Below are 21839 nucleotides of genomic sequence, written 5' to 3'. Positions count from 1 at the left end.
CCTAAAAGTTACCTCTGTGTCTCATGTTCTGCAGCAGTAAGTTAGATCTCTGACACTGTCTTTGTCTGAATTATATATCACTAATACCAATCAATACTCAACAGGCAGTATTATTTCACTATCTGTGGAGACACCTCAATGATTCACTTGGTGTACAAACACATACATGTCTATTAGGAGCAGTCTGCTATCGAAATGATGCTCGCTAAGTTGAGCAAATTATAAACCATGGCTCTGTTTACACATCTTTCCTCAGCTAATTTTTTGGTATGTTTCTAAAAAAGTGCTTTCTTTAAATATGAAAAATTTCTAATAACAGAAAATAACTACTCCATTAAAAACAGAAGTGCCAACAGAGGCATCATCTGTAAGCTTAAATGACTGCCTGTTCCACACACACAAATCCCACGCACGGGAAGGCTGGATGCACACTCTTTGGCGGGCCAGCCCGCACGCGACCGTCTCAGCTGCTGGAAGACCACCCAGTGCTTGTTCACAGCGGCCGCATCTGCGCTGTCTGGGGCATGCCGACTGTGAGCGGGCGCTGCTGACATCACACTTGTCCACGCCCCTGCTGGTTCTTCTGGGAACGCTTGCTAAGAAATCACCCTTGTAAGACTCTTTTATCTCAGGGTCTGCTTCTAAGGAACCGAAGCTGAGATGACGTGTTTTTCTCTTATGCAAAGTGGCTCATCATAATTAGCAGACAGGGGACTGATATCAGTGTAACATGTAAGTTGAGTTGGTTCGTAAGGGATTTATTTCTAGCATACTAATGTTCTAAAAAGGAATCAGAGTCCAGCTTTCTTATAACTGATAAGAAAGCCTTAGCAATATATAAACACACCAAAAAAACTGAATATGCTTCTAATTATATAAAAATATACACGCACAATTTACTCATCAAGGCATTGTTAGTAACTGCACAATACTGGAGATAACTTGGATGCCTGCCACCACATAGGAGAGTGGCTGAATAAACGATGGCACATCCATGCAATGGAGTACTATGCAGCTACGACAAAGCATGAGAGCTAACACTATGAAGAGATACAGGGCAATTTACAGGGTATACAGCTAAGTGAAAAAAACGCAAAGCCCAAAAGAGTATTTACACCCTGCTATCCTTCATGCAAGAAAAAGGGGATATAAAAAATATATATATATCTGCTCACTTGTGCAAAAGAAATATAAGCAAGTTAAGCCAGAAACTAAAGAGACTGCTTACCTACGGGGTGAGTGGGGAAAGGACTGAATTGGGGGGCGGGGCGGAACGGGGGAGTGGGGTGAAGAGGGAGTGAGTGTGTCTCTTAGAGCTCTGACTGCTAGCACCAGAGAAACACTGTGTGTGCCCTACAACCACCCCGAATAACAGAATACGGGGGAACCCGACAAAGGGGTGAGAACACTGACCAATGAGCCTAAATGCACTTCAACTGAAGAACATGCGCGCATGGACGGCGGGGGGATGGGGGGGGGAGAAAAGACCTGAACTACGTGACTCTGGAAAGCAGCCCCTTCACTGGACGCTGCACGGCCGGAAAGGACGGGAGGAGCTGCACACGGACGCTGCGACCGAGTCAGGGGTCACAGTGCTTCTCACGCGGGGCTAGCGATTCTGAAACTGCAATATATTGTTCTGAGCGGATAATATATTGTAGATAATGAGATCTGGGTTTCTCACCATCGGAGGAAGAAGTTACAAATAAGGAAAAGTGGGGATGGGGTACATGAACCCTGTGCCATAGAACTGAAATCAGGCAACAGTTCATACTTAAGGTTTTAAAACACAAAACAAACACAGACAGCCATACACAGAAACATACATGCATGTGCATGCGTAGGTTAGCGTGCATGCGTAGGTTAGCGTGCATACGTGTCTTTCTGAGTTTTGTCAGCCGAGAGGACCTAGAAGAAGCAAGGACGTTTCGGTGGTAATCAGCACACCTAGCACCAACCGCTTGGTTCCTAAACATCCTTCTCCAACCAAAAGAACTAGAGATCTGTGGAGAAATGGTTGGTTCTACAACTGGGATAAGAAAAACAAAGATGAGCCTGGAACATCTTGTGGTGCCAGACAGTAAGGAAGTGCTCAAAAAAGAAACCAAAAAAACAAACCAGAGGGACTTGTTGTAGAAAGACAGGAGCCATTCTGAAGGAGGTTCTATTGGCCAAAGCCAGGCCAACCTGAGCAACCAACTTGACAATGATAGTATTGGGTTTTAACCCACAAGGATCTTAAAGTCCACGCTGATACAAAAGATACTTGAAAAGGTGAATGAATGTGGAAAGGACAGTTCTTCCTGTCAGTAGATTAACAAATGCAGAAGGAAAGAGGGAAGTGGAAAGCCGCCACCAGGCGGGCACCACGGCACCAACCGTGGCAGGCAAACACGCCCATGGGCGACCGGAGTAGAGAGCGAAGTTTAAGGCGAGGCAGGACTTGCATCGTCTTACAGTAACCGCCCCCCCAGAAATGTATTAACTCCAAATGCAATGGCGGTAACTTCACAGCGGAGAAATGCAGCAGGCACACTGCCTCATCCAAGCGACCAAAGTGAGCATCGCCCACCGTCACACGCAGCGACACGAAGCCCTTGGTGTGACGCGCTGAGAAGGATACATCGCCCTCGTGTTGTTTCTGCCAAACTGAGAGAAACGGCGCAAAACGACAGAGCAGGGTTCGCTGGAAGGGCCGCGGTCAGGAAGGACAAGACAGACTGAGAAACTGGGGTGGCCGGAGACCAAGAGGTGACAGGTAAGTGCAGCTTCGGATCCTTGAGAGGATCCTAGAATCGAGAAAGGGTGCCGGTGAGAAAACCGGGGGAAATCAAGTAAAGTCTGCAGCGTCATGAACAGTGCTGGGCCAATGTTAATTTTGTATCGTTGCTAATTAATTGGACTGTGGTTATGGAAGGCATTCCTATCAGGGGAAACGGGGTGAAGAGTGTCCGTGCACTCTCTGTCCTATTTTTGCAACTTTTCTGTTAAGTCTAAAATTATTTTACAATATAAAATTAAAAAGCCCCAAATTCTACAAGGATGCCCTTCCCCAGTGTAACTGCAGCGGGTTCGGGGGCTTGCAGAACCACTGCGTGCTCACCTGTGTGACGCTGTTCCCGGGAGTCCGAGGGGCAGGCCCTGCTCTGCCCCTGCACATGGCGCTCGCACGCACAGCTCCACAGGTAACGGTCAGTCTTGGTAACAGACCTCCAACCTCCGTCCCTGCGTCTGCTTACAGCCCTCCTCTGATAAGGTCATGCATAGAGGCAGTGATTTTTTTTTTTATCATTGGGGAAAATGGGCTTCACCTAATTAATGGGTTTACCCTAGGCTGTAACTGTGGTGCAACTGGCCTCGTTGGAAAGTTCACCATTTTAGAGTGCCAAGATCCAAACAAATGCATAGGTTTCAGAAGTATGGGCACCTGCCTAGTTTTCATGCTCAAGAACAGACAGAAATGGTGAAGTTAGAACCTCAAAGCCGCCATTGTTATGCTCTTCCCCATTCGTTAAACCCAGTAACTTTTCCGTGTTAAAAGGCGAGTTCCTTACTTGGAGTATGCCGGAGAGACCCAGTACGGGTTGTCTTCCGCAGCCTTGGCATGGCGCAGGATGGCCTCCCGGGGATTGCTGTCGTCGGTCTTGTCCAGGGCGATGTTCTTCACGATGTATGATGACAGGGTGCCCCCGTGGGTCCCCACCCGGCCGCCGCGGCCTGTTTCAGAGGGAAGAGCCCGAGTCAGAAACTTAACGAGCGTGACAACGTGACACGGCCTGTGTGCACGCTGCGTGTCTGGCAGGGCTGGGCGTCCCTCGGGGCTGCCTCCCGAGGTGGCCCCTCAAATGAGTGACAGCGTGGGTCAGCGCTTCAGGTCTGCCTGGTTTCTGTTATCCCCCACGAGATTCCGAGCGCGCTGGGGCCTCTCCAGCCTCGTCTGCAGCCCACAGATCTCAGGAGCACTCGAGTACTGTCCTTTCGGCTTTCACTGACGACAATCACCGCCAGAGCAGGAAAGCACTAAACCTCCGCTTCCCCGTGACAGCTTTAAATCGAAAAAGACATTTTTGTTGGTCCTGAATCAAGGCCAGCAGTTGGCCGAAGCTTCTGGTTTCAAGCAGGAGCCTAAAGCGTTGTCTTTCTGTGGTCTGTTGGCCATTTCAGAACTTAGGAAATGTAATGGTCAATTCATTGGAAAGAAACATCTGGGTCAACTCCCTTCCCTCTCTAAAAATGAATGAATGAATGAATAAATAAATAAATAAAATCTTTAAAAAAAAGTTCATTTAAAAAAAGACATTTTGTTATATATCTTTGTTGTTTAATTTACATAATGACACCCGTGCAGCAAGAATTACAAGGAGTTTGCTATGTATACCCCTTTAAAAAGTTCCTCAGTGCTGGCCTGCTCATTTGAAATTCAATTAATCAAAATGACCAATATTTGTCAGAGGCTGGTTTAGTTTTAAACACACAGATCTTGGGGTTCACCGTCCCCTGAGCACCGTGTGGGAGAGGAAACCAGCGGGCGGAGCGCGCTGACTCACGCCACTCCCTTCCCCGCACCGCAGCTGTGCCGGCGGAGAGCCGGGCTCCATTCCCCACCACGCCGCCGGGCACTCAGAAATGGATGGCTTCTCAGGGAGGTTTTTTAAAAAGACACATGAGAAGCCAAATAACACTAAAAGATTAATTGTATAAATCAAGACATGAAGAGACTAACTGAATAAGGCCAGAAATAATTAATCGCCAAAAAGTTTGTGTGGCTGGTCATGGCGACAGGAGAGAGCTCTGCAGGCTGCAGTGCTTGAGGGGGTTTTAGGGGGAGGAAGATCCACGCTGGAGAAGCTCAGAGGAGTGAGGAGGTTGTCTTCAATGAGCAGGACGGTTTCAGCACAAAAATAGAGGAAGGAGAATTCGGTGGGCATTCGGGGCCCGAGTGAACCCACGGTCACCCCGGGGGGCCAGAGGAGGAGAGCGGTGAGCTGCGGAGCTCCCGAGCGGTGCCAGTCAGCCTGCAGAGATCGCTGCATCTCTGGAGCCGCAACCGGACAGAAGCTCCTGAGGGTGCGGGGCAGCCGCACGGGAGTGCCGGAGGAGCCGGGAGTGCCAGCTGTGCGGGAGGTGCGTGCGGGCGAGGCGGGGAGGGGAGGGCGCCACCTGAGATAAGCTGCCCGGCTGGAAGGGCTTGTCAATAATCCGGGCCCGAATATTACTTTAGGAAATTTGACTAGGATGGTGACAGAGAAAATTGTCTTAAAAGTGAGACTGACGTGTGGCATGGTTACGGTGCTGAAGAGGCAGGCCCCACGGAGGTGCGGCAGGTCCCGAACTCGGGTTCGGGTGAAGGAGCGGGCCGAAAGCCGTGGGTCTGTGGGCCTAGGGCAGGGGGACTGCACAGGTGACGGGAGGAAGCGGGGTTCCGGGACAGGTGTGCACTGTGCTACCGCCCGTGCCGATGCGCTCTCTTCCGGTGCCGACTTGGTTAAAAATTCTAAGGACTTTCGTTCATCTTCCGGGGAGACGGGCAGCTCCGTTTTACGACACAGAACTAAATTTCACGTCATTTCACGCCTTGTGTGAAGCCCCAGGCCACCTGGATTCTGCCGTAAGTGCTCACGTGGCGCACGGAGCCGGCGCTGCTGAGAACAGCGGTTTGACCGGCGGGTTCCCGGGGGGCCTGGGGCTTCCACCGGGTCGCCCACGGGGCTCAGGTCCTCGGGCGGCCGAGCAGACGGGCTGCAGGCTTCCTCCCCACTGCAGCGCCCGCCGCAGCTCCGTCCTGCCAGCCGTGTGCGGCGGGTCCTGCCTCGCGGACTTCAGCCAAGGCTTGTGATGCTTAGAAGAAAATGTCTGAAGACACCCGTTTAATGAAATCTCTCCGAAGACAAAGCAGCATACAGGCCCAAAAGACTGTCCCACGTCTACGGGAATCACCCCACCCTACCCTCGCCCCGCCGCCCCCCCCCCCCCCCTGAAGGTCACCGGCGAGGTTGCAGTCACCTGGGCCCGCCACAGGAGGCTCGGGCTTGTGGGACTTCACGGGGTCCAGCCTGTCCTTCTCCAGCTGCTTCCTGGTGCTGCGCTGGCGGGGCTCGCGGAACATGGGCAAGGCGTGGGCTGCGGGAAGTCACATTTGAGACATTTCACTGAGTGATGATAACAACCCTTCCATCCAGAAACAGAGCTAAGGCAAGACTGACAACAAGATGCAATGGAAGCCACAATGACAGCCTTCCTCTGATCAGAACAGACTGTCTTACTGTAACCCATCAGCCAGTTCGGTTTGGGGCCCAGACTCACTGTTCACCCTCCCGGCACCCTGGGCCACTCAGGAAACGCCGGCCAGCATGGTCACGGAGACCCTGGGGAGGCGCCCGGTTCCCCAAACCCAAACCCCAGGTGGCAGGGAAACTTGATTTCCGTGGTTTTGAGGAGAAGCACTTGTGGGGCCGCCTCTCCTCTCTCCTTACGGCCTGAAATGCGCCTGCCTGTTTCAGGGCCGAGGCTCCCTCGGATGCCTGGCAAGCACTGGAACCACTTCACACGCCTCTGAAATGTGACCACCTCTCAGCCCCAGCCACCGGAAGGCAGCAGCACTCACTGAACTGGGACAAAGGTTGCCCCGAAGGCAGGGGCTGCTGGATCCCCCGCCCTGGTCCCTGGATGGGGACCCGTTCCCACGTCTCCGCGGGGGACAGCACAGAACAGTAAGACCAAAGCAGTATTTGTCCAGTCACTGTTGTTTGCTTGCTCAGTGCGAAAACTACACATCAGGGTGTAAAAGAGCATGTGAATTTAAAAGGAAAACTGACATTCTGGGGGAGAGGGAGGACACGGCAGGGGGCTGAGGGAGGGATTAAACATCTCCTTTTTGACCCCAAAAAGGTACCTGAATAATTTCTTCGGATGCTTGTGTGCAGACTAAAACCTCCTTTAAAGGGGAAGGCTTTCTCGCAGAGGACCGAGAGAGGCAGGGAGAGGAACCACAGGGCTCTGAAAGGACCTCACAGTGTGTAGAGCAGGCAGCGGGCAGAGACACCCGCACCGCCTGCAGCACGCTTCGCTTCCAGCACCCACCCCCTGCACCCCACCGGCCGGCCTGGGCCAGGACCGCACCGCCGCGCCGTGCCGGTGAGACAGGCCCGCCTGGAGTCCGGGGAGCTCAGGAACAGAGCCGCCCGCCCCTTGGTCGGGCAGCACGGCACAGCAGTATTTTTAGGAGGGGGAAAATAGCTTTTCCCTTCAAACGACTGGAGGAATGCGAGCAGGCCGCGTGTAATTACATGAGCCAGACGGGCTGTGACACCGACTCCAGCACTTCCACTCCTGCAGGGGGTGTCACGGGATCCCCTGACCGGCCCCACGCTCCGAGGGAGTGGGTCTCACGGGAGACCCAGCCCCAGGGGGAAAACCCAGCAGCAGTGCAGCGCCCCCTGTGCTCTGGCTGAGACAGGGAGAGAGTCCACGGGGGCACCCGCCGAGGACCGTGGCTTCAGCACCCAAGATTCCCTTCCCAGCCGCTACCTCGTCCTGGTAAGACTTCTGGTCATACCCCAGGGAGTTAATTTATCTCTGAGTGTCTCTGAGTCGGTCTAGCCCCTGGTCACAGGACCTCGGAGTGGGGGGTGGGGGGGTGGGGGGGACCCTTCCCGTCGTCCCCTCCCGCTCCTCGAGGGTTCGGCTGCCCGGCCTCACGCTGCCAGCCAGTAAGTGGACTGGACACATCCAGCTGCCCTGGTTCCAAGGCCAGCACTCTTTCTTGTTTATTCTTGGAACAGATTGTTATCCTTTAAAAGGCTGCGATGGAGTAATGCATTAGGCTCACACAGGCTTTTCCGTTTCGGGTTGGAAGTGACATGAAACAACTCTGTCTCCGTGATGAGTCACAGAAGCTACAGGGGGTTAGCTGGTGCACGACCGGTGGCCCCGTCCACATGAATGGGGTGTTCTGTAACACATGCCCGACCCCGGGGGCCTCTCCTGGCTCTGAAGCCCTGAGACCAGCACCGCACCAGCGCAGGAGAGGGCTGTTTGATGGGGGGGCCACGTGAGCAACTTACGGGTGATGATGTAGTCCTGGGTCAGGGTCTCGGCCTGCTTCGCCTTCCGCTGGGTTTTAACCACACACAGTTTCGCTCCCCTGAGGAGGGAACAAGTGTATTACTTTCTTTCCTTGGTCTTAGAACCATGAAGGCCATGCTGAAAGCATCAGACCACGTGCTGTGCACGCCATCTCCCCAGTCCTCTGGGCGTGGCACCGGGTGGGGCGGGAGAGGGCCCGTATGCGCGAGCTCGCCTGCCGGTCAGCGGCTGCCGCGGAGAGAGAGGGTTCCTCTGGAAGGAACTGGGCAGCAGAAGGCTGGTGTAACACTCTATAGAAATAACCTGAAATTAAAATCTTTAGGAGATATTAGTAACACTAAGCGACCTTTTCACCCTGCAGATCAGACAGAGGGTTCGAATTTTCGGGGATGCCCCGGAGGAAAGCGATCTGTCTGGGTGGTCGAGACCCCAAGTGGCATGTGTCCACGCGTCCAACACAGGGGCCCACGTGCCTGGGACCGGGCCGGCATGGCAGCGTGGCCGAGGGGCTGCGGCCAGGGGACGCGTGGGATTAGCCACGCGGCGCGCTCGGGACACGTCGCCCCTCCCTCGCAGCACGAGCGGTCCCGTTCAGGAGGAGCGCGTACGCATGCGCGTGCTTCTTAGAGATCCCGAAGGCAGTGCTTCCCAAACGGAACGGGCTACAGACTGCAGTTCACCGCTCCCTCGAGGGGAACGGTCTCCCCCTCGCCCTACCCAGTTCCATTAGCATTTTCAGTGTCGGTATCAAGTGCTAAACACAATCCCACTTGTTCTTAAACACCTCGATATACAGCTTTATTCAACAGGACAAGGGCTCCGATCCCAGTCCCGGAAGCTCTGAAGGGAGACCGGACTGTCTGCTCCCACTGAGAGCCCAAGTGTGGTTAACAAGTAAGTGTTCATGAATAAAGGACGGGTTTCCTCTCCCCCTAAGGCTGTGGGCCCTCAAAGCATGTTTATGGGGGGGGGGTGTTCAGTGAAGTGAGCATGTGAATTTTAGTGCTAGCTAACCCAAGGCTCACTTTACAGAAAGAACTAGTCAACCACGGTCGCCCAGTAGGGAGGCATCAAACCACCCTTTCCCACGTCCCTCCAGGTCCACCTATGTGCCCGCAGACAAGGGGCGGAACCGAGGGGCCGGCTCGGCCCTGAGTGCAGTTCTCTGAGACACACGGACGTGTTCACGCCTGGCATCTGGGGTGGGCCTGGGGCTGGCAGAGGAGAGTGTTTGTGCTGTCCTTTCTGCTGGCAGCGAACTGCCACCCTGCCCAACACCCACACCGGTGTCTGATGAAAGGGCGGACAGAGAGGGAACGAAACGGACCAGCCGGTCCCATTTCCTGTGAGTGGCTGCTGCCCCGCTTTGCTAATCCCTGACACGCATCGCCGCTAATGCCGCCGTCCGGGGCGGCATGCAGAGTGGGCAGGGCTCCCCCCTGCCCTCCACATTTCAGCTGAAGGACTGCAAATCCCCAGGAAACTTTCACTCTGAGTTCTGCACGGATCAAGGGTGACTCCGAATCCTCTTTAAAGTACAATGCTACAAGTCTGAGGCGTCACTCTGCGCCAGCTGCATTTTCTGTAAGGGTGGATCCCCATCAGAGGAGGAGACAAATGAAAGCAGGGTGAAATGAGAAGGCCCTGCCCCCAGCCGCTGTCGTCCCTCCGAGAGAGGCAACACTCCCAAATACCTCTGACTCTTGTTGGGGTCGTAGTAGACTTTGGCCAGTCCGTTTCCAGTCCCCACCATGATCTGGTTCAGCTTGGGATGCCACAGGCAGCGGACCACGCTCTGAAAAGGAAAGGCATGGTAACCGACAGAGGCCGAATGCAAAGTCAGAAAAGCCTGCTGGTACTCCGACGGCTAGTTTACTGAACTGAAGGCCAAATGAACAGTCACCCCAAGTTTTAGGACATTTTCTTCGAACCCACAAGGTCCTATTCCTGAGGTTAAGCTCCATACTGTCAATTCTTTGTGTGACACCGTAAAAATAACAACGATGTCCCCCTCCTAACATCCTTTCTCCCTGCTCCTGACGGCTGTGAACCCCGCCCCACGGCCTCGAGGGGCTGGCAGCCTGGGATGCCCAGCACACGGAGCTCAGTCCTGCTGCCTCTGAGGCAGAGCAGGATCTCGGTGGCTCATGCCTCTGCACTCACAACGTGTTGCTCTGCAGAGCAGACTGAGGCCAGGTGGTTACTGTTTTCAGCTCCCAAAGATCCAAAACTCACAAAGCTTTCTCAGGAACAACGCATATTTGCAGGCCCCGAAGGCTCCCGCCCTATCTCTGAGATAAACCAGCAGGACAACTGCAGAAGTGAAACAGAGACACGGAATGCAGAGACTGGGCAGGGACCTAAATGGAAAGCTGTTGAAGGGAAGGTTCGGGGAAGTCCTGGTCCTTTCACTTCGTTCCTTGTGGGGGAAGTGAGTGGTGCTGGGCGGGGGGGGCGGGTGGGGGGGCGCGAAGAGAACCAGTGCAACCGCCACCTGGCCTTAATTTCTGTCCACGGCGAGAGGGCAGCGTGGGGAGGGACGCAGGGACAGAACTAAGGGGAAAAGAAGACGCTCCAGGTGACAGGCACAAACACGGCATGCTGGGCCTGCCACTCTCACCGTGGCGGGATAAGAAACGTGGGGGACATCACTGCAACGTTTACTAACAACCTAGCACTCCCGGAGCGGTGCACGAGGACCAAGGGAAAGAGAGCACCACGAGGCCCTGCCCTTTTGCACTCTAGTAGTAAAGTGAGAATCATGGGGTTTGTCTCCCGGATCGGCCTTGGGTGGAACTTCTTTGGTCTCTTTTCCCTAACCATTTCTCTGTCTCTTTTGTTAGGACAGACTCTCGGGGAGTCTCCAAGGTCCCTTTTGATAGACATTCTGGCTCCCATGTGACCGGCTGAAAATACGCGTGTCATTTCGAGGGCTGCCTGGCCTCTCCTCGGACTCCCGAGGACCCAAGGAGGAGGCGTGAGGGGCCCGCAGGACCCCCAACTCACGGCGGGCGGAACTACCGAGGAGGGCTGAGGTGTTCTACCGAGAAAACCTCGCCCCAGGACGGCCGTGTTCTCCCTGCTGGCGTGGGGGAAATTAAGCTAGATGGGTAGATTTTCACAACTTAACTTTTCTTTCCACAGTTTTTCTTAACTCCACGGTGCCTGCACTTAAAGGGACATAAATATATATATATTTAAATATATTCACACGAACAATAGTGAGTGGCTATTAACGGGAAAACTTGAAAAATCATAAATCATAAAACCATACGCAGTCTGACCTTTGGGGGAGGGCTGTCCTTCTTGTGCGCATGGTCTGTGCGTGTCTCCTAAAGAGACTGCCCGGCGGGTAAGCGGGAATGAAACACGTCGAGAGTTCGGGGTCTGCACTGTGCAGCTTGAGCTGCAGGTGCCCCACCCCCGAGACCGACTGGAGAACCACTCCTGAACCACCGGGACCCCCCAGAGGGACTCGGCCAGGAACGTGGAGACATGAGGAGAGTCACACACACAACTCCCTAAGCCCTCCCTGGAGTAAGTTCATCCAAGCCAATGTTCATCCCCTCGAGTCTCTGCTTCAGTGTTACTGCTGCACAAGTGCACCCTAAACTCCCTTTATTCTGCTTTTTCTCTTTCCATAGCACATATCACCTTTTAACATGACATGTAATTTGTTGTTAATTATGCTTATCATCCTGCCTTCTCCACTAGAACATATGTCCTACATGGGCGGGGACGTTGGTCTGCTTTGTGTGACCATGTATCCCGAGTCCCTAGACTGGTATCTGGTGCTCGGTGAATTTTTGCTGAAGAGATGGATTAGCAGTCACGGTTAACCCGTGCCTAAATGGATTGCTCCGCCAACTGGAGTTGGAGATCGTTTTCAAGTTAAAATATTACTACCTATGAGGAATAATTTTATTTCCTCAGGCCATTATCATACTCCAGTACCCTACAAATGCACTAGGCCCAGGTCTCTCCTCACGTGGTCCTAAAGAGGAATGTGCCCAAATCAGAGAGCAAGAGTGGGGGGGTGGGGGGGGCTTCCACGAGCCTTCAGGAACCTCAGCTACTCACAAGTGGCCCTGGGGCAAGCTTAAGGACGCGGCACTAGCGTTATTCCTCCTGCTTGGTTCTCTAGAGGTCTGGCTAAGCAGTCTGAGGTTACTGGTTCTCAAGTACGTTTTCAAGTGCGCAGGGTGCAGAACTGGAAAAGATCCACAATGCAGGCCTGGTAGATTCCAAGACACCCAGCCAAACGGGCAGTTTCCAGGGGCAGCAGGTTACTGTTCTCTCTCCCTCCACGCGGAGGGTGTGAATGTTCCAGAGAGGCACCTGCCCGGGCGAGCGGACCAATGTCCGATTGCTTTCCAGGGAGGCCAAGCCTGGGCAGTGCGCCTCTCTTCCTGCTCGTGACCTTTGCCCTCAGAGCTCTCACACACACACACACCTGGCTGGTCCGAGAAAGCTCTCACGGAGAAGCACATTTGCACTGCTTCTCACACAGAAGCAAGGAGAGGGCAAACAAGAGCCCCGGCGTCAGCAGTCACCCCAGAGCCGCCGTCCACCCACTGCGACAGCGAGTCACCAGCGCAGCCAACTCGGGCTCTGTGAGCCGTCTGGCTCCGGCGAAGGGTACTTAAGGCTCAATTACCCTGAAGGCTGGTTATTAATCAAATGCTTCAGGGATTCCAGGGCATGGAACGAAGAAACAGAATTCAAAGTCAAAGGTGGGTGGGCCTTTTTTGTTTATTAATATTTATTGTGTGTGTTTAGCTAACCTTCATAAACTTTGCAGCTAATGCGGCTCCGTACTCTGCCCTGTCAAGGAAATGCATCTTATAGCAGAGAGCTGGCCCCCTGCCAAACCAAACAATCCCCGGGACGGCGGCGAGGCTGGGGAGCAAGCTGAGCGGCCACGCCGCTAACCTGTCAAACACACGTCCCGGGCTTCACTTTACAACCACGGGACACGTGCCTGCGAGAAGCCCCGGGAACCAGGAGAAGACAGATGAGGCTATAGCTACTCGAGAGAGTGCATTCACTCAGTCAACCATCCACCCAACTTCCCCCATCCTCTGCTCTGGAGGAGGTGCTTCTGCAGCAGGGGGTCTGCCACGTTCCGACCCGCACACTTACTGGACTGTGCAGCAAATGAAGAAAACGCACCCGGATGAAAGGACCGGAGAAGAACGCCGTGAGGAGGTCTACAGGGATCAAAGCGAAAGCCTTATACATTATATCACAGGTTTCAAACGGCAGCAGACCACGGTAGAGCGAAGAACTAGATCCTGAAATTAGCCTGCATTATCTTAACACACCGATGTGCTTAGTTAAACTGCTAAAACACTTTATTACCACGCTTATCTATTTCATCTTACTAAAACACATGGAACGGCTAATGTCCTCCCTCGGCTGCCTAAGCTAAACTCCAGGTGAACACCGAACTAGGTTTATAGTCTTTTCAACTGAAGCCCACTTTCATTTTGGCGTTCTAAGCTGGCCATGCACAGCAACGCCCACCTGCCCCAGAGCACTCAGCTCTCGCCACGGCAGCCCCGAAGGGACACCGGAGCTGGACATCAGGAGCCAGATGACAAGGAGGAGTTACAAGACTTGACGTGCTGGACACAGAGATCTTTCTTCTCCGCAGAGCCCAGAGGAGGAAGATGGGGGTAAGCTGGGGCAGAAGAGAGCACTGTGCACCAACGGCGGTGTCCAAACTCCGAAATCGAAGTTCTGGAACCACTCCTGAGCAAAAGCGAAAAGGCCACAAAAAAACTGAAGTAATTTCTTTCTGTGGTTTGGGGGTTTACTTTAAATGAAATCATGGAAGCAAATAAGGAAGGGAAAATTAAACCAGTGAGAGAAATAAATTCATCTTTTAGGACGCGGTGGGAAGGGAACTAGGAGGTATCTGGACCATTGTTATTTAAAGTAACTGAATCCTGACGACAACAACACTACAAAATTAGTCAACTCATTTCCACTTCAGGAGAAAAAACCAGGTTTGCAGGAGGCCGGGCAGCCTTCCCGAGGTCACGGCCCCGCACGCAGAGCAGCTGGGAGCAGCGGGCAGGTTCCTCCAACTTCGAGGCTTGTTCCCTTATACGACCTAATTACAGCAAGTCCTGTTTTAGAAGATGGGGAGGAAGGGACGTCGGAGAGTTTATATCATTTCCAAATTGACCTAACCCAGAAGTAGAAACCTTAGCAAGTTTATATTAAAGAGCAGATGGTATTACTAAAATCACAGAGGAAAAAAGCCCACCACTACCCGGCCCACAAATGTTACTATAAAAGAAATCAATGCCTGCGTAACGTCTTCGGCGTCTGTAATGCACATCCAAACCCCACCCCTAGTCCACTTCACAGGCGGAGAGAAGCCCAACGCCCTTTGTAACTCTGTCTCTGAGACACGGTTACGATGAAACACCATTTCCTGATCCTTCCCAGCTGCTGACCCGTCCTGTGACCAAACTGCATCTGGTTTTTTCCTGGTGTGTTGTGGTCATGAAGTCCAAGAGTGGAGACGCTAACTCGGCGACTCCTGGGGAGAACAAGCGTCTGCCAGCATTTTCAAGTCAAGGGCCTCGCACCTGCCGGTGCAGGAGACTGTCCCACGGTCCTGCAGACTTGTCCTGGGGGCAGCCTCCCGGGCATGGACGTCCTGGCACGCTGGCACGGTCGTATGCGAGCGTGTTGATCCCCAAGGCTAAGAACACAGACTAAGATGTGAGTCCAAGACAAATAAAAAGAAGCCAGAGAAAATGGAAAAGTACTGGAGAAAGGACTTTTGAAAACAGATTTTCAAAGTTGTATTTCACAGAGAAAGAAAACTGCTTCCCGCATGCAAATGCTGAACCAGGGAGGTAGAGGGGTGAGTGAGGATTCTCCGAACTTCTCCAGGCCTTGTCCTGCCTTCCCAGGGCCTTGCTTTCCCTGAATGTGGGTGATTCTGCAGTGTGCACGGGCTGGGGGTCTTGGCCTCACCCCTCTGCAGTTCAGGAAGCAAACCTGTGAGCCGGCCTCAGTCTCCAATAAATCAGACTTCCCAACGCCCACCCGCCCTCCACGAAGACATCCCTGACACGACACAGACTGAAGACAGACTCTTTCTCTGCTCCTCCGGTGCACTGGCGCCTATCCTGTCTTCCTCCTCCACCCCCTCCAGCTCCAGGGAAGTGCCCCCACAGGGCCAGGCCTGCAGCGACTGTCGCTCTTTGCTGGGAATCTTCTCCCTCTCCTCCCCTCCCTGCCCCAGCAACTCCTCTCCCCACACACCAGACAGAATCCCAGTGGCAAACAGGAGACAACGCCACAGCACTCTCACCGGAGGAGGGGCCGCTACAGGAAAGCCCCTCGAGGGCAAGGGTGGCTCCGCCCCTGCCACAAAGATCTGGGGCAGACGCACAGATGACACTTCGTAAAAACTGTCATCTCATGATCAAATTAATTCTCATCAAGCCCAAGGAAAATGCATGTGTTAACATCCATTCACCTACGGCCTCTGCTCTGAAATTAAGGTGAGCACTAAAGCGGCAAAAATGTGGAATCTGGTAGTGGTCCTTGGCCCTAAATGAGTCACATCTGCATCTGACAGCAAACTTGCCTTAAGGATTTCATCACGAGAAAACGTTCTCAGAGAAAATGGAAAGTCTCTTGGGTAAGAAAATTAAACACGATTCTCTTCACCTAATTCAAAACACCAAATTTTAGTTCGGTCCAATCCTGCTGTTTGAGAAGAACTGATAAAGGCAAAGAAAGCACGGATCATGATTGAAGAAAATCTGGCGATTATTCTTATCGACGAGAGTCTGGGAACTGGAGTCCACACACTGGGTGACAGAGGCCCCGGGGGCCCCACGCTGCAGAGATCCACCCAGGAGCAACACTTCCAGGAAGCTCTTCCCAACCAGCACCCCGGCAGAGCCTCCCACTGTGGGCACCCAGGGGGCTGCAGGTGTGCGGAGAGGTGGAGCCCCAGGGCCTGAGAGGGGCCTGGCGTGCTGGAGCCTCAGGCAAGGCGCTGCCGGTCTTATCTGTTTGTATCCCATAATCTCCTGGGACAGGGGTGGCAATGCTTGGGCGGCACTACCTATGGCCACCTCTCTCGAGGGATCCACACAGACCCAGGCCCTTTAGCCTTCTTCCTTCATCAATAGTTGAGAGGGGCACAAAGACGTGACCATAAATCCTGTCTTTGTGTTAATGAACAAAACATAAATGGATAAAGCTATTAAATCCCTAACTGCTAGATAAGAAATACAATGATCAAGCCCTGGCTGGCGTAGCTCAGTGGATTGAGCGCAGGCTTCGAACCAAAGCATCGCAGGTTCGATTCCCAGTCACGGTACATGCTTGGGTTGCAGGCCATGACCCCCAGCAACCTCACATTGATGTGTGTGTCTCTCTCTCTGTCTCCCTCCCTTCCCTCTCTAAAAATAAATAAATAAAATCTTAAAAAAGAAAAGAAAAAGAAAAAAAAGGAAATACGATGATCAGGGCTTGGAAATCATCAAGTATGTAAAACCAAAAACGTACGGGAAACACTAATTCTTCAAAGATGAGCTTCACAGGCTATGAGGAGCACTATTTGCCTTAACACAGGACAGGGAAAGATGCTTCACAGATCAGCCCTTTCATTTAGCTCTCTGCAGGTCTCACACTCTCTCCTCACACAAGACCCAGCACTATCGATCACTCCAGAAGAGGAAAACACACGACCCTGGGAGATGTGTTAATTATAGACCTCATTCTTTCCCACGTTATATATAAGAGTGGAGGTCTGGCCGGAGTTCGGATGCAACAGCTGGAAAACTTGTTCCCAAAGATCATTCATCACACTCAGGCTGGGAGAGGAAACACGGCCAGAAAGAATTCTGCAAGACATAAAGTCCCTCGCGTGGTCTTCTACCAGGGGTGGGACACAGTGCCGGGTTATATGTGTGCATACATCGTGTAAAGAACAGTGTGTCATCTTGAACACCTTCAAACGTCTACAAAATCAAGTTCTCCTTTTCTGATGTTTTACAGAGGAGTCAAGCGTGCTTCTTCATCAGGGTCATATTATCGAGCGTCTGATTCTTCACCCAGTGTTGCCATTCATGGCAGTTATGTCTATATAAGGGAATATACATACATTGAAACACCAATTAAATAAAGCACTAAACTCTCGTGTAGAGAAGGGGGGGAGGAGTTTCTGTTTAACCAAAAGGGAAAATGCTGACATTTCTACTGTTCCAAAGGACCAGAAATGAAAGCACAACAGTAGACAGAGAGAATTTCTTTGAAACTACTGACACCAAGAAGTGGCAGCTGCCCTTTGCTCCAAGGTTAGATGACACTAGAAAATGGGGAACGGTTAAATGGGACAGCCCTCCTCCTGTCCTCATTCCTCCACCTTCAGTGACACGTGGCGCCTAAAACAGCGTGTGATGGGCACTTCGCCGCAACGCAGCTCCTACTGCGAGATCGCCGCCATCGAAGGGATGGATGCTCAGAGGACAAGGCATCTCACTGCGGGTTTGGGATGTGGATCCTTGCGGTAAACACTTCAAAGAACAGGTGCTGACAATCAAAATGACCGCACCTGAATTAAAAGTCTCCAGAAACGAAGAGATAAGTATCAGCATTTGTCTTCTCTTCTAAGGGACAGTAATGACTGGACATTTGAAAAAATATAGTGACAAGTTCCAACCAATACTTTTTACTTCAAAGCAGAGAGAGTTTTCTGCAGAATAGATCCCGGGCACAGATCATATTCATTAACATTATAACAACCAAAACACATACTCATTAGAGTTTTAAATTAGCAGTAGTTTAAGCATTCACAGTAAATGTGTGTTTCCTCCATGGAACTTGAAACACAGCTATTTTTAGTAAGACTGAAAAAAGGATCATCTCAAATTTTAAAAAAGCGGGCAAAATAAAATGTGTACTTTTTTTTATCAAATCTAAAATAAAACGTTTACTCTAAAATTCCAAATTAATTTTTCAAAAATCCATTAACTAAAAAACAAAACCAAGACAGGGTGGTAGGAAATACGCCATTACAGAAAGTCCAATAAGGATATACTAAAATAAAATAAAGTAAGAGGTAAGGCAAAATTAACAAATGCATTTTCACCAAACACCTACTACGTGCCATGTCTTATGGTGAGCGTTAGTAGCATCCCTCAGCACCCAAACAGCACCGAGGAGACTCTTCCTCCAGTTTGGTCACTTAAGGATCTAGACACAGCTGAGAAGAAAGTGTCAAAGATAACAGGATGTTGAGAAAACACCCCACAAGGAAATGTTAAAAAGAACAACAACAAAGTGTGGCTCATTCAGGCGAGAGAAGACTGAACAGTAACTCTGTAACCCTCAGGGACACAGAGGATGTTGTTCAGCCGCCCTCCACCTCCATGAGGGTGGGAGTGAAGGAGGTGGGCTCTAAGAAGGCGAGGCTAGAAGAGAACAAAAAAGATCTGGTGGTAAGGGCTTTCCTACATAGGCATGAACTCTTTAGAGGAAATCTTCTGCTAAAGTCAGGCTAACTTTCACACAGGCGAGTTAAGCTGCGGTTCTCAGGTAGGCGAGAAGGTGGACCCTGGAAGGTGATGCCTAGAAACGATGCCAGGTGGCAGCTGATTACCATATTTTGTCATGTATAATGTGCACCTACGTTTTTCGCTCAAACTTTCAGGAAAAAAAACTTTCATTTTAATTTTTTAATTCAATTTTTATTTATATTTATATACTTTTTTGTATTGTAAAGGAATTTTAGCATTTTATGGTACAAGAAATTTCATGTAACAAATAATTACAAAATACAAGAACAGATACACGATATTTCAGGTACTACCCATGTATAATGTGCATCCTTATTCTTCCCTCAAAAATTTGGGCAAAAAAGTGCTCAATATACATGGCAAAATATGGCGAGCAATAGACAGAAGCTTTGCCTGTGGCACATTCTGTTTTAGTTCTTACAATATTAATGTCTCTGCAAAAGGGCAGCAATCTTAAAAGATTCCTCCTAGGCACATCTGCTGAAATTTGTGCTGTTTCATTGTAAGTTTTCCATCACTGTTGTAATTTTTTTTTTAATTTAAAAATAGTCTTCCTTGCCCTGGCTGATGTGGCTCAGTAGATTGAGTGCCAGCCTGCAAACCAAAGGGTGACCAGTTTGATTCCCAGTCAGGGCACATGTCTGGGTTGCGGGCCAGGTCCCCAGTAGGGGGTATGGGAGAGGCAACCACACACTGATGTTTCTCTCTCTCTCCTTCCCCTCTCTAAAAATAAATACATAAAAAATCTTTTAAAATAAAAAATAGTCTTCCTGGTTCTGGGTGAGATAGAGGAAACACATACCACACAGCCTCTCCCTCTGAACACAGTTACAAAACCTGACAAAAGGCATGGAGCACCTATTCGAGGGCTCTGGGAAGTAAACAGTGGTAGGTACGCTGGGGAATCAGTCCCGAGTGCCAGGTATCACTGAAGCGGAAGTAAGTTTACAGTTTTCCCCACACTGGCACTCCATCCCTTCCCCACGCCCCCAGCCCCCAAATCTGTGATGAACCGAATGTCAAAACTTTAAATAAAGACAGCATTAGACAAACTGATTTTTTTCTTTTGCCTCAGGCTTTGATACAGCTTGCTATAGCACTGTTACTGATCCTACTTTTATTTAGAATATTGGTATTTTATTCATTATTTTGGCAGTAATTTTGATTTTTTAAATGTTGCATTAAAGTATGATTTATCTTCATTATTGAGGGGTTTTTTTTGCATCAACTTAAATTTTGTGCTTGAACCTGACCCTAGTCCTGGCCCTGTCTCAACCTGTAATTCACTCTATTACACAAATTAGCTCAAAATGGACCATACCCCTGAATGTAAAACATAAAACTTTTATTTTATTAAAATATTTTCTTGCCCTGGCTGGCGTAGCTCAGTGGATTGAGTACGGGCTGTGAACCAAAGCATTGCAGGTTCGATTCCCAGTCAGGGCACATGCCTGGGTTGCAGGCCATGGCCCCCAGCAACCGCACATTGATGTTTCTCTTTCTCTCTTTTTCTCCCTCCCTTCCCTCTCTAAAAATAAATAAATAAAATCTTTTTAAAATCTTTATAAAAAATGTATTTTCTTTATTTATTTTTAGACAGAGGAGGAGGGAAGTAGAAAGAGAGGGAGAGAAACATCAATGTGTGGTTGCCTCTCCCACGCCCCTCACTAGGGACCTGGCCCGCAACCCAGGCATGTGCCCTGACTGAGAATCAAACTGGTGACCCTTTGGTTTGCAGGCTGGCACTCAACTAGAGTCACACCAGCCAGGGCTAAAACATAAAACTTTTAGAAGAAAATCTGTGTGACCTGGGGTCCCTTAGGGAGTTCTTAGATGTAACACCAAAAGCACATTCTACAAAAGAAAAAACACTGATAAATCAGACTTTATCAAAATTAAAATCTTTTGCTTCATAAAAGACACTATTAGGGAAAAAGTTAAAAAACAAACAACAGAAAATATTTGTAAATCATATATCCAACCTCCCCCCAAAAAATATCTTGGCACATACAATATATAAAGAACATCTAAAACATAACAGTAAAAAATACAACTTGACTTTAAAATGATAAAACAACAACAACCCTGAATAGGTATTTTATCAAACATGACATAAAAATGGAAAATGAACACATGAAGCTATTCAACAACATAAGCCATTAGGAAAATGTTAATTATAACCATGATGAGATACTACACCACATATATTAGAATGTATAAAGTTCAACATACCAACAATAAAAAATATGGGTGAGGATATAGAGACAGTGAAAAATGTATATACCATTGGTGAGAATACAAAATGGTATTGTCTTTCTGAAGACTGGCTTGGCATTCACCTATAAAAATATACATACACTCACCATATGACCCAGCCAGCCTACTCTACGGTGGTTACCTAGAGAAGTGAAAACTTATGATCATACACAAAAACATGTATGTGAATGCTTATAGCAGCTCTACCCATCATCTCCTAAAACAGGAAACAACCAAATGTCCTTTAACAGATAAACTGTGCTAGATGGTGGAAACTGCCCAGCAATAAGATGTAACAAGATAGTGCTTCACACAAACGGCCTGGATGAATCTCAAAGGCATTCACTCTGCAGAAAGAAGTCGGTCTAAAAAGGTTAGGTCCTGCATGAGTCCACTTGGAAGAGGTCCTTAGAAAGGCACCCCTGTGGTGAGGAAGAATAATCAGTGAGTGCTGAGGGTCAGGAGTGGGGGCGGGGCACGGGCTGGCAGTGTGGTGACGAGGGATGGCACACAAAGGGGACCCGGGGAGACTGGACTGCTCTGTGTGTGTGCGGACAAGTGCTGTGGTGGCTATACGAAACTAAACATGTGCTGAAAAGCACAGAAATACACACTTTACAAAGAGATCCATTTCACAGTGTGATTTTTTTAAATACTAAAAAAAAAAACAACAAAAAAAAAACCCGCAAAACACTCAACTGGTGCCTGTCATTCTTCCCCATCTAAGCCTTGCTCAGGAACACACCAGCAGTGAAAACACCATGACATCAATGGTTTTTTTTCCTCTGTCCTCTCACATACCTACAGGCGAGCACCAGCCTGTAACCTTCAAATCCTGAAAACCACTGTCCTGGACACCCACAGCCTGAGACCTTCAGAGGCAACAAGAACCGAGAAGGAACATCATCGAGGCCCGCGGACACCAGCCCCCACCCTCGG

At 50.3% G+C, this 21839-nt stretch overlaps 1 protein-coding gene and 1 non-coding gene across 2 annotated transcripts in view; one reads left to right on the top strand and one right to left on the bottom strand.

Moving 5' to 3' along the window:
* The window catches only part of WDR70 (WD repeat domain 70), a 228920-nt gene that overhangs the window by 10828 nt on the left and 196253 nt on the right, over positions 1-21839 (bottom strand). Inside the window, exons 14-17 of the mRNA XM_045848124.1 lie at positions 9780-9880; positions 8064-8143; positions 6004-6120; positions 3555-3717 (exon numbers count right to left, since the gene is read on the bottom strand). Coding sequence (XP_045704080.1) covers positions 3555-3717; positions 6004-6120; positions 8064-8143; positions 9780-9880 — 461 coding nt within the window. The remainder of the gene's footprint in view (positions 1-3554; positions 3718-6003; positions 6121-8063; positions 8144-9779; positions 9881-21839) is intronic.
* Positions 4071-4207, top strand: LOC123825021. The gene has a single exon (XR_006786806.1). It is a non-coding gene; the product is annotated as a small nucleolar RNA SNORA2/SNORA34 family (small nucleolar RNA).

Source organism: Phyllostomus hastatus, unplaced genomic scaffold (genome assembly GCF_019186645.2).
Source record: "Phyllostomus hastatus isolate PE091 unplaced genomic scaffold, TTU_PhHast_1.1 phas_contig_58, whole genome shotgun sequence".
Taxonomy (NCBI): domain Eukaryota; kingdom Metazoa; phylum Chordata; class Mammalia; order Chiroptera; family Phyllostomidae; genus Phyllostomus; species Phyllostomus hastatus.
Note: the sequence above shows the minus strand (reverse complement) of the source record. Positions and strands in the feature narration are given on the sequence as shown.